Raw genomic sequence first — 13,072 nt, forward strand, 5'->3', positions numbered from 1 at the left:
TTTTATTTTTATCAATGTCGTTAAGATTTCGCACGTTCATTAAGAAATATAACTGTTATTCTGAATATTATTTGAAAACATTTAAAAATTCCAAAAATAATGCGATATAAATTCATAAATATACATATTGAACATATGATATTCTATTGCACTATTTAAAAAATTTTCGAAATAATATATTTACACAATTCTGCTGATTAATTCAATTGATTTTGAGGTTGATGTTGAATATTTTTATCAGTTAATTATCAAGTTATAAAGGAATCTTTCGGTTTCGCAGTTAGATTATTTTTGGGATAAGATACACTTCCTGCAAGATTATTATCAAACGATAAGATGTGTGATTGATATAAAAATCAATACGTCTGTTGCAACCGCCAGTTATTGTATTTATAACTGTCGAATATGTGATATGTTTTGATATACCAAATATGAAATAAATAACTACAATGAAATTTCTGACTACATGATCTTTAACACGATATGCAACAACAGGATAAATAACGCGATAAGTAATAAGATAAGTAACGATTTAGTTTCTTAATACTAGTGTGCGTAAGTTTGATATCAAGCCTGTCAGATATTAAAGTGCGCGACCTATATCGTAAGCGATTAAGTTTGTTTTCTATCTTCTTTTTTCATGAACACTCGAAAATCCGTTTAAAACTAGGACAAGATTTAACCATTAAATCTAAGTAAGTCAAATTTCCGGTAAAAGATATAGTCTTTTATCGTCACTGTTTTTTTTTAACGCGTATTGGCGAGAACAAATCCTGCATCATCGGTGGTGCCCTCGATTATAAAAGTCGATAATAGTTATTCCTTGTTATACGCAGCGAGATTAAAATCATTTTCGTAATCAAGAAATATGCAAGGGGGGATTGTTAAAAAAATCTAGATCTTCTCGTGATGAATCGAAAATAAATTTTACAATTTACAGGTAATTGTATGGTGATTATTGCCGCCTTGACTGTTATCGTTACCGGAGTATCTGTGAAGGCACCTGAGTTCTCCGTCCTCAGGCACCATCAGGTTGCCTCATCCGAAGGAATGTAATCTATATTACATTTGTCACGAAGACGAGAGCACAATTTACAAGTGTCCCGATGGTCTGCATTTCAATAACGTTATTAAGCAGTGCACTGGCCACCTGCAGGATGTTTCCTCAGATTGAATTCAGATACTCAATCAGATATACCCAAGGAACAAGCCAATCCGTCTAATTGTGTCGGTTCATTTCCAATTTCATGTCTTAAGGATAAAGTGGTACTTCTGCCGTATAGGGATGACTGTAACAAATTTTGCTCATACAGCAACGGTAGGCTTATCGTTTTGTCCTGCCCACCCGAGTTACATTTTCACGAAGCAAAGCAAGTCTGCAACTGGCCAGAGATAACCAATTGCCCATGACAGATAAACAAGAGATACAGCGCAAAATTTGGTAGATGAGAATTGAAATGCAAAGAAGCGAAGTTTTGACTCCCCATACTTGTATCGCTTATTCATACATATTGGACTGAAGAGATGGAAGAAACAATGATATGATTCGAACACACACGTATCTCTTCTTTAGTGTAGACGATATAATTTCTTATTGTGAATAATAAACGTATTATAATAAAAGTGTTTAGCAAGATTCATATAATACATTTGTGTTTGTAGGTTAAAGTTGAAAATTATTTATACACATTACCAAATTGATAAATGTTATCAGTAGATAACAGAGTACTTAATATGACCTGATTATATTATTATTATCATTATTATTACTTATATCTGTGTCTGATTATTCGAAAGTAAAATAAAATTAATTATTTTATTATATCAAAATTTTTAATCGTTTCTCTTTTCTCTCGATGACAATATGTCTGATAATTCACGATTTTTTTATAAATGTTAAAAGATGTCATTTATCTTAATTTTATAATTTTCATAACTTCTTGCAACTATTTGAAGCTAAAATCTCATTAAAATAAAACTGTCGTAAGAAAATTTAATAAAAAAAAATCTTTAATCGCGAGTTGTATATTATTACAATTATTTATCATATTATTTAATTATCGAAAAATTACACAGTTTAATCGTAAAATGCAGAAAATTTCGATCAAAATTAATATATTTTTTCTATTTCAAAAGAAATTTATTAAAGATATTTCTAGAAATTGTATATGTGATCACTATATAAAGACATTGTTGTTTCAAATAGACTGATAGAATATCTTAAATAATTAATAAATAAATTTACAAAAATCACATAAGAAATTAAATTTTTAAACAAAGTTAAGAAACTTTTAGCTTTTGTGTATTTTATTTTAGTAATATTTTAATATTTCCTAAAAAAAATAACATTTTTATTACTACAATATTTTTAATTATATTGAGATTATTATACTCTTATTTCCATTGTGATAGGCGAATACTTTAATAAAATAAAATTTCTGTCCTCTATATGAACGTTCATCATTTTATTTCGCGTTTATTTAATTGACACTCTGTATTTGATACATATAAATATATTTTTGCACCTGCTTTGATATGCTTAAGTGACTTTTTTGAGAGGAGTTCAAATGTATAAGATATGATAAGCACATATTATGCGATAACGCGCCGTGCGCTTATAAAACTCATTTCGTAAAGACGAATTCGTCAGTTAACAATTTAATAAGTGAAGAAGTAGATACTTGTCTTTTCAATTTTAGCGAATGGATTTTCCACGATGAAAGGTGAGTGTTTGACGGAATTCCGATAAAGTGATAAAATAGAAACAAACAAGAGAATTATTTAACAAATTGGATAACTATTGAGTGGCAAATGTGCAGAACAATTATTTGGGCACGCAGGAAAAGAGAGAAATTTGTGCAGTGCGTGTAATTGTGTTTGGTTGTGCGTAAATGTCAACATGAAGAAACATAAAACAATATAGTAATACATGCAAGTTTAAGATATTTTTATTGTTATATGTATGGTTACTTTGTAGATTTTCCATTTTTTAAATTAAATTATATACAAAGTATATATACTTATAAATTTAATGAGTAAAATACTATTATTCTAATTTAATTACTGAAATAAATTTCATAAATAACTGACGTATCGTTACACATATTATTTTGAACTTTACGCACATACTCAATGACTATTTTTTGTTCGTAGATATATGTATATAAATTAAAAATATTTTTATTATTATATAGTTACTTCATAGATTTTCCATTCTTTTATTAAATTATAAACAATGTATTTATATTTTATTATTTGGATAATATATTATTTTTCAAATTTAATGACTAAAGTTAATTTAAAAAATAACTAACATTACATATATATACATATACTGATTTGAATTTTAGGCACATATTTAGTGGCCACTTTATACGTGGTCACATTGGGTATCCTCAATGGATCACTAGCTGATATTCCAACAGAATGTCCCAAGACCAATGTACAGAATGAGACAGTTTTTGTGCCTCATGAAAATGACTGTACTAAATTCTATAGTTGTCACATGGGAGTGAAAGGGAAGGAAATAGATTGCCCTTTCATGGATGAGGATGGTAATAAATTACACTTCAATTATAAACTTCAAGTATGTGATTGGCCCTGGCGTGCAGGATGTCAGACATCGAATTCGACAACTTCATCAACTATTTCGACATCAATAACTACGTCAAATACTACGATTTCTCCAACGCCTACAACACCGACATCTTCGACAACGAGTTCTCCAACACCGACGACTCCGACACCGAGTTCTACAACATCAACGACTCCGACACCGAGTTCTACAACGCCAACAACTCCGACAACGAGTCCTACAACATCAACGACTTCGATACCAAGTTCTACAACATCGACGACTCCGACACCAAGTTCTACAACATCGACGACTCCGACACCGAGTTCTACAACATCGACGACTCCGACACCGAGTTCTACAACGCCAACAACTCCGACACCGAGTTCTACAACGCCAACGACTCCGACACCGAGTTCTACAACATCGACGACTCCGACACCGAGTTCTACAACATCGACGACTCCGACACCGAGTTCTACAACATCCACGACTCCGACACCGAGTTCTACAACATCCACGACTCCGACACCGAGTTCTACAACGCCAACGACTCCGACACCGAGTTCTACAACATCAACGACTCCGACACCGAGTTCTACAACGCCAACCACTCCGACACCGAGTTCTACAACATCGACGACTCCGACACCGAGTTCTCCGACAACTCCGTCATTGGATTCTTGCACGTCTGATGACGAAATACACATGCTTCCCCATAAAACTAGGTGCGATTATTACTATTCATGTTTCAATGGTTGGGTAAGTCCTATCCCCCAGAAATGCGACCGCAATTTATTATTTAATTCACTGCTTCGTGTATGTGATTATCCTGAAAACGTAAACTGTAATAACTCTTTGCCGAATATGGATAGATCAAATCCATCATCGACTTCGCCACCGTTTAATTCCTCATTGCCGGCAAAATCGGATCCAATAGCTTGGATTTGCGTATCAAATGGCAAGCACTATAAGATTCCTCATGAAATTATGTGCGATTATTATTATTGGTGTGTCGACGGCATAAAAGGTACACAATCGGTAAGATGCGAAAGTAACTTATTATTCAATCCAGTAATCGGTGAATGTGATTACTCAGAAAACGTAGACTGTGAAAAAAGAATTACTTCGTCACCTGATACTACAATTTCTCCCCCAACTCCAACGACTACGACTCCGATTCCAACGACTACGACTCCAACGACTACGACTCCAGGGACTACGATTCCAACGATTACGACTCCAACGACTACGACTCCAACGACTACGACTACGATTCCAACGACTGCGATTCCAACAACTACAACTCCAACGACTACAACTTCAACAGAAACAACTACAAAAGAAATAACAACTCCTACAATTACAACAGAAACTCCAACAACAAAATATCCTAATAAACCCCGTGAAAAATGTCCTCCAAGGGAATCAACGGAGGAAGCGCGAATTGCTCATCCATGTCTATGCAACCAATATTATGATTGCATAAATGGTGAAAAGATTTTACAAACATGTCCAATCGGCAAACATTTTGATTATGAGAGAGAGGTTTGCGACTGGGCCTCAGTAGTAAAATGTATTCGACCGATTCCAACTTTTAACATTTTAAGCTCCGACATTCCAATTAATGATTATAATACTACATGTGCTCCAGAAGGCAGAGCATTTCTACACAACACCGATTGTTCTACATATTATTTGTGCTCCAACGGTGAAAAAATTTTAAAACAGTGTAAGGAAGGACTTCATTTCAATACAACCATCCAAACATGCGACTATCCGCAAAAGAGTTGCGATCTAAACAAATCTTCGCCGAGAATCAATCTGGATATTTGCCCTCCTCCAGATTCCGTACAGAAAGTATTTTTGCCTCACGAATGTGAATGTACACAATATTACGAATGTATTGGTGGAAAGAAAGTTCTTCGATTTTGTCCGAATCGTCTACATTTTGATCACGTTTGGCAAATTTGTAACGATCCAATTGAGGCCAAATGTGTTGCTAATACAATTTCGCCGCCTACAACAATACTTACAACATCATCAACAGCTATCGATGAACCCCGTATAACATGTCCTCCTCAGGGATCCACCGAAAAATTACTACTTCCTCATCCATGTATATGCAATCAATATTACGAGTGCGTGGAAGGTGACAAGGTATTACGAACATGTCCAACCGACATGTACTTTAATTACGCAACAGAGGTCTGCGATTGGAGCACCAAAGTAAAATGCGTCTCGCCATTTCCATCTCACAACATCCAAATTAACGATCACAATACTAACAATAAATGTTCTCCAAACGACAGAGCGTTTAGTCATGAAAATAGCTGCTCCGAGTATTATTTATGCTTAAAAGGTGAAAAAGTTTTAAAACACTGCATAGAAGGACTTCATTTCAACGTTACTATACAGATGTGCGATTATCCGCAAAAGAAATGTGATCTAAATACACCTGGGCCTCAACCTATACCGACAATCATATTAGATGTTTGTCCTCCCGCAGGCTCCATAGAAAAAGTACTGTTGCCTCACGAGTGCGATTGCACGCAATATTATGAGTGTATTGACGAAAAACGGATTCTTCGAGATTGTTTGAATGGGCTACACTATGATTACGTTCGTCAGATTTGTAACGTGCCAACTGAAGCCAGATGCAATGATTTCACAACGACGATTCCTAAAGGCTCGTTTCCTATCACTCCCGATTTAAGTAAATGTTACGATGACAATAAAGAAATACCTCATGAAAACGATTGCAGATCTTACTATAAGTGCAGCAATGGTAAGAAGATTTTGAAGACATGTCCTAGAAACTTATACTTTAATCCAAAACTTCGAGTATGCGATTATCCGGAGAACGTTGTCTGCAACGTTGAAGGAAACATACCCACTACATCAACACCAACCAAGTGCGAAAAAATAACAGGAACCTACAATATTCCTCATGATACCGACTGCAATTTGTATTACGTCTGCGAGAATGGCATTAGTACACTTAAAAAGTGCTCCCCAAATCTCATTTTTAATCCTGTTCTGAAAGTCTGTGATTTCCCAGAGAATTATGCCTGCAATGTGACAGACGAAAAGAACAACATTAAAAAAATTGATGAAATAGTTGAAAATCCTGATCCGTCTACTTGCATCGGTATCTGCCCTGAAGAAGATCCTGAGTATGTAGTGTTACTTTCAAACGACGATTGCAAAAAGTTCTGTATGTGTAGCGGTGGCTACGCATGGGTTCAATCGTGTCCTGAGCCTCTCTATTTTGATTCTGTTGAAAGGATCTGTAAGAAAAAGAAGGATGCCATTTGTGGCGTACGCTTATATAATCAAGACAGCGCTTTCATGATTGATAATTTGGTCGACAATGACAATTCGATGAAAACTCTAATCACTACAAATAACAAACATAGAACGTATGACAATCTCGATCCATCTACTTGTATTGGTACTTGTCCAAAAAAAGACCCTGAGTTTCCAGTGCTACTCCCGAACGATGACTGCAAGAAGTTCTGTTTTTGTAGTCGTGGCGTGGCATGGGTTCAACTATGTCCCGTAACTCTCTATTTTGATTCTGTTGAAAGGATCTGTAAGAAAAAGAAGGATGCCATTTGTGGCGTACGCTTATATAATCAAGACAGCGCTTTCATGATTGATAATTTGGTCGACAATGACAATTCGATGAAAACTCTAATCACTACAAATAACAAACATAGAACGTATGACAATCTCGATCCATCTACTTGTATTGGTACTTGTCCAGAAGAAGACCCTGAGCTTGCAGTGCTACTCCCGAACGATGACTGCAAGAAGTTCTGTTTTTGTAGTGGTGGCGTGGCATGGGTTCAACCATGTCCCGTACCTCTCTATTTTGATTCTGTTGAAAGGATCTGTAAGAAAAAGAAGGATGCCATTTGTGGCGTACGCTTATATAATCAAGACAGCGCTTTCATGATTGATAATTTGGTCGACAATGACAATTCGATGAAAACTCTAATCACTACAAATAACAAACATAGAACGTATGACAATCTCGATCCATCTACTTGTATTGGTACTTGTCCAGAAGAAGACCCTGAGCTTGCAGTGCTACTCCCGAACGATGACTGCAAGAAGTTCTGTTTTTGTAGTGGTGGCGTGGCATGGGTTCAACCATGTCCCGAACCTCTCTATTTTGATTCTGTCAAAAAGGTCTGTAAGAAAAAGAAGGATGCCGTTTGTGGCGTACGTTCGTACCATCAATATAACGCTTTCATGATTACTAAAGTGATCAAAAATGACAGTTTTCTGAAATCTTTGACTAATGAAAATAACAACAAATATGAAACATATAACGATCTTGATCCATCTACTTGTATCGGTACTTGTCCAGAAGAAGACTCTGAGTTTGCAGTGCTACTCCCGAACGATGACTGCAAGAAATTCTGTTTTTGTAGTGGTGGCGTAGCATGGGTTCAACCATGTCCTGAACCTCTCTATTTTGATTCTGTTGAGAAAACTTGCAGGCGGAAAAGGGATGCTGTTTGTGGAGTACGTTCATACAATCAAAATAGCGCTTTTACGATTGATAAAACGATCGACAATTCGATAAAAACTCTGACTGATGAAGATAACAACAAACGTGAGACATATAACAATTTTGATCCATCTACTTGTATTGGTACTTGTCCAGAAGAAGGACCTGAGTTTGGAGTATTACTCCCAAACGATGATTGCAAAAAATTCTGTTTGTGTAGCGGTGGCATGGTGGCGTGGGTTCAAACATGTCCTGGTCCTCTCTATTTTGATTCTGTTGAGAAAACTTGTAAACTGAAGAAAAATGCTGTTTGTGCAGTTCGTCTATTTAACGAAGATCATGTCTTTATGGTTAATGAGAAATGATAGTAAAAAATGAAACCATAACATCTTCAAGCGAGGAACATAATGACGGGTACATAACAAGCATTTTAGTAAAAATTTTAATTCAGTTTTTTAATTTTTATTTTATTGTTTGCAAGTTTATAAATTACTGAAATTACTTATGAATCGTTATATTTACTTTTTCCATAATTAATTTAACGCTTAGTAATGCGATAATATTCAGGTTTGAATAAATTTTAAGAAAAAATTCCGTTTTTTTAATGAAAAGTAAGTGTTTATCCATAATTATTAATTTATATATAGAATAATAAACCATTATCATCATACAGTAACGCCACATTGTATTATAACTTGTTAACTGCTGAAATTATTGTTCTATATTAATTAACATTATTTTACAATAAATTAGAGTAATTGTAATTCTTTATTATTTCATATTGTATTAATTGAATATATTAATTAAATTCCATGTTTGTTAGAGTAGATGTTTAAATTCAATTCATATCTATATTATGTACGTATTAGATATTGTAACAAAAAAATTTTGCGTAAGGTATATTGCTTATATTTATATTTATGCAAGGTTAACTATAAGATTACAAATGTGCTACGTCGATTTGTATCATATATAATTTGTATAATTTCATTTATCTCAAGTATTATCTCAGGCACTGATTTTCAGTTTACCTTCATATATTTCCGACGTGAAATTACATTCCCATTGTATACGCTGTTTGTTTTTTCCATTTTCAAGCGTACTCTCATCTTTATCTACATATCAACAACATATCCGAATATTAAACTAAAAAAAGAAGCGAAATATAATATTGATAAGCGTTACGATTATGCGGGACAATAATCAACTTTGATTTATTTCAAAATCGAGAGATAATTAATCTCAATATTAGGAGAGAGAGGAGAATGTTACTGGGAACTGTTTATTGTACATCATTGTAATATTTGCCAATTACATCCGAAAGAGAGTCGGATCGTGTAACATCGTGCAACGTATACTCGTCGGCGTCCGAGTTCGGAAAGTCGCGGAGCAGGATTTGCTCTTTGTTCTGTCTGATGTTCTCTTGCCTTCGCTGTTCGTTTTGCCGCTGCGCATCCTGAATCATCCTCAGGGTCTCCCAAGTGGTATTCAGTTCCATCAACGGCGCAGCATCACTTCGTTTACCATGCCTGCTCGTATGATACAGAGAGAGAGAGAGAGAGAGAGAGAGAGAGTCGCATTTTTAATCTCTCTACGATTAATTCTGTTTTTATTATTACGTACGGTCATACTATCTTTGTGTCTCTTCTTTTACATTTCGAGATAATCTTTTATTCATAATTATTTATTGAAATTACTTATAGCGTTTCAATAAGTTCATGTATACATTCTTTTATCATAATGGTATGTAATAATTATTTGTTATATATTCCACGTAAACCTTGTTTTAATCTGAGATAAAGTAAAGTAACAATCGTAAAGTAACTATTACACTATTTGACAAAAGAAACATCGCACGGAATTAATGAATTTTCTGTAATTTTTAGACGCTAAATATATAAATCGGTATTATTTACGTTTATTAAAAAATTCTTTTAAGAAAGCTGAACATTCTAATAACGTACTTAATTTCGACAATAAAATTTCTTTAGCACATTACATATCGTAGTTGACAAAATATGTAAAAATAGCCTTTTTTGAAACTTTAATTGTAAATTTCTTAAAATTGTGACATGATGTAGCAAATAGAAAACAGATTCGTATTCAGCATTTAAAAAACTAGAGAAAGTGAGTCTTGTGTTCTGGTATAAAAAAATAAGTCACTTTTTGTCGAATAGTGTTACCATGCATATGTACCTACATACGTATCGTATACTGATTTACTAATAATGTTTGAAGCAACTTTATTATTCACTGATTCGTATCACGAAATAACTAGCATCAACGTTAAATGTAATTACCTCGATTTTCCATACATATGATAAAAATTTTTAACCAAATCGGCGTATCTCTGTAGCTGGATGTTTGAGTTGAGTTGCGATGGTCTGGTTCTAGTTAATCTAGTCATGGGTTCCGGTTCGGCACAGGTAATCGTTATTCCGATAACGATGACAAGCAAGCAACAGAAGAAACGAATAGGATTCATCCGTGTCGGCATATTGAACAGTTTGAAGCAGTCGTCTCGTGGCTGCAACGATACGGTGAGGCTTGTATGCAAAAAAATCCTGGGAGATGGCATGGCTTTGACATTCATATGTGAATTTACGGTAGAAACGACGTTTTCCCTTTTCTCCACCATGGAGAAATTTCCTGTTTTGACGCGTGACGCACATCAAAGGAATATATATAATCGAAAATCTTTTAACGCGTAATAAAAGTTGTAAAAGCTGGTGATGATCAAGCATTGCGGGTTTTCTGCGAGTTCGCTTCGACGCGATTACTTTATAAGAAAGTAGCTCCTCGACAATTAACATGCAATATTAATTATCTTCAACTTCTCTCTATCAATCAAAGAATTCTTTAAAAATGTTAAGAAATGCTTTGTTCCTTACAAATATCGTATTATACCGTAAGATATCGTACATTTTATATTTTTTATGCAGAATAGTTGATTAAAATATAATATGAACTTTTTGAACTTTTTTCTTTTCGTGAATTCCTTCTGCTTTGAGCTTAAACTATTCTGTCGCAATTTTAATTATAAATTGTCACAAAAGAAAAAGGAATTATTTGAGCTGTGAATAACAAAGGACTGGATATTAATTTTAATTTGCTTACGAAATCAGTTCGAATAGCGACAGGCTGGCACAGATCGTCAGAATAAATTTGTTAAAAAATAAACCACGGATGAACGACGAGGGGAGTCGCGACGCAATTTCGTTGAATATGTAAAATTCGTTGTGCCGCATTCTCATGAATATGATTATACATACGAGGGTACCACAACCGATTACGGGGATAACGAAGATATCAAATCAATCACGAAATTTAATTTTCAACCATGTCCTTTTGTGATGATGGTACATTTATCACGCGTTGACTGATTACCGGATCGATAAAATAGGTGAATTTAGAAGACAAAATTGATCAGAGAATGCTCAGTAGTTTTTTAATATATTATAATTTCTCGTAATTCATTGGTGAATCTAAATGTAGGAAATATTAATAAATCGCTAAACACTCACTGATCAGTTTTCTTTACTGAAAACAGCTAATATGTTTTTACTTACGGTGCCGTCATTTGCAGCAAAACACTTGTGTTTCGTTAACAAGTTAATTGGTTATCATGTATGTATGTGTATGTATGTGTTTATTGATTGTATGTGTGTGTGTATATAATACATATATATATATATATGTAAAAAAAGTAAGAATAGTAAATACTGAAATAAGTCATTTTAAAATATAATAAAAAGGTACAAGGCTAATAAGAGTCACACATTTGAGTTATTTTAAATTTAAATTAACAGGAAGTATATACATATATCGAAATGTCATTAAAACTATTTTATTTAATATAGGCTCAAAAGTAAGTAAAAGAAACAAAATGCGTATTGAATAAATTATATGTAGTTATGATGTAATTATTGATGTTAATGGTTTATTTTAACGTTTATGGTTTTTAGTGTTTTTCTTAATGTCATCAATTTTGTGGACATGAATGAAAAAATAAATAATACTGATATAATATTTTAACTTCTTTGCTGGCTGTTAATCTATAATCACTTATCATTCAAGTATTATATTTACCCTCTTGTTATATCTTTATCTCTAATAAACTAAAGTGTTATCAGCTAGATATTCATGCACTCATAGTTACAATATCTCTTAATGTTTAGTAATTGAGCCATTTATCCTAATTGCAATTTTAAAACGATCGTAATAGAGTACGGTAATTAATCCGTAATTACTACTACTATTATCGGTAATTCATATCTCAAGTTACTAAGAAATAGCATAATTCTGTTATAATTTATTCTGCATAGAAAGAAAGCCTATATTAATTTAGAGCGACTGTTTTACAATTAAAATTCAATGAATATATAAACAAGAATTGTAATTGTAATAGAATACATTCAGAATAAAATATATGTAGTATCAATTTTATGAATAATAAAAAAATAAATAAAAATTTATCTAAAAAAATACTTTATGATACTCTAATAAGTTTAATAATCGGAAAATCTACGGTTAGATTTTTATTGAGAGCTTTTCAAACTCTTTTCCAAATCAATAAACTCACCGTTTGACAAATAAATCTTTGTGGTGATTTCAATAGTAGATTAAATACTAAATCAATTGAAGACAAATATCCACTTGTATAACAAGACAGCTCAACTCACTGATATCTTACAAATTCTTTCTCACCCTCGCAGTATCCTGATATCTTCTGAATGCACCAGCGAATGTTTCAGTAGTTCGAATCAGCCGCTGCGCCGCCGACAGGAGTATATATACCTACGAAAGCACCCTTCGATGCATCCCCTCGTCTATAAACCGCAACCAATCTCTGAGATCTAACCCCACCAGTCATCCTACCCTTTGCAGAAAATGTCACTGACAAGAATCAAAGTAGGATACAAGATTATACGGAATAGAAAGAATAAAACAATACATGAAAAATAATATTAAATGGA

The 13,072-nt window shown here is 33.6% G+C and overlaps 2 protein-coding genes across 2 annotated transcripts; one reads left to right on the plus strand and one right to left on the minus strand.

Annotated features, from left to right (window-relative positions):
• Positions 1 to 466: 466 nt before the first annotated feature.
• LOC108772624 (uncharacterized) lies at positions 467 to 8,461 on the plus strand. The gene is given in 4 exon segments (XM_018538194.1): positions 467 to 512; positions 1,023 to 1,139; positions 1,142 to 1,402; positions 3,351 to 8,461. Coding segments are annotated over 4 exon segments (5,535 nt in total).
• Positions 8,462 to 9,378: 917 nt separating this feature from the next.
• NPF (neuropeptide F) lies at positions 9,379 to 12,724 on the minus strand. The gene is made up of 3 exons (XM_018538196.1): positions 12,679 to 12,724; positions 10,397 to 10,623; positions 9,379 to 9,625 (listed from the first exon to the last, which is right to left on the minus strand). Exons 2-3 carry the CDS (start codon positions 10,591 to 10,593, stop codon positions 9,379 to 9,381), a joined length of 444 nt encoding a protein of 147 aa, XP_018393698.1. The 5' UTR covers positions 10,594 to 10,623; positions 12,679 to 12,724.
• Between the last annotated feature and the right edge of the window lie 348 nt (positions 12,725 to 13,072).

This window comes from Cyphomyrmex costatus, unplaced genomic scaffold (assembly GCF_001594065.2).
Source record: "Cyphomyrmex costatus isolate MS0001 unplaced genomic scaffold, Ccosl1.0 scaffold193, whole genome shotgun sequence".
NCBI classification, from domain to species: domain Eukaryota; kingdom Metazoa; phylum Arthropoda; class Insecta; order Hymenoptera; family Formicidae; genus Cyphomyrmex; species Cyphomyrmex costatus.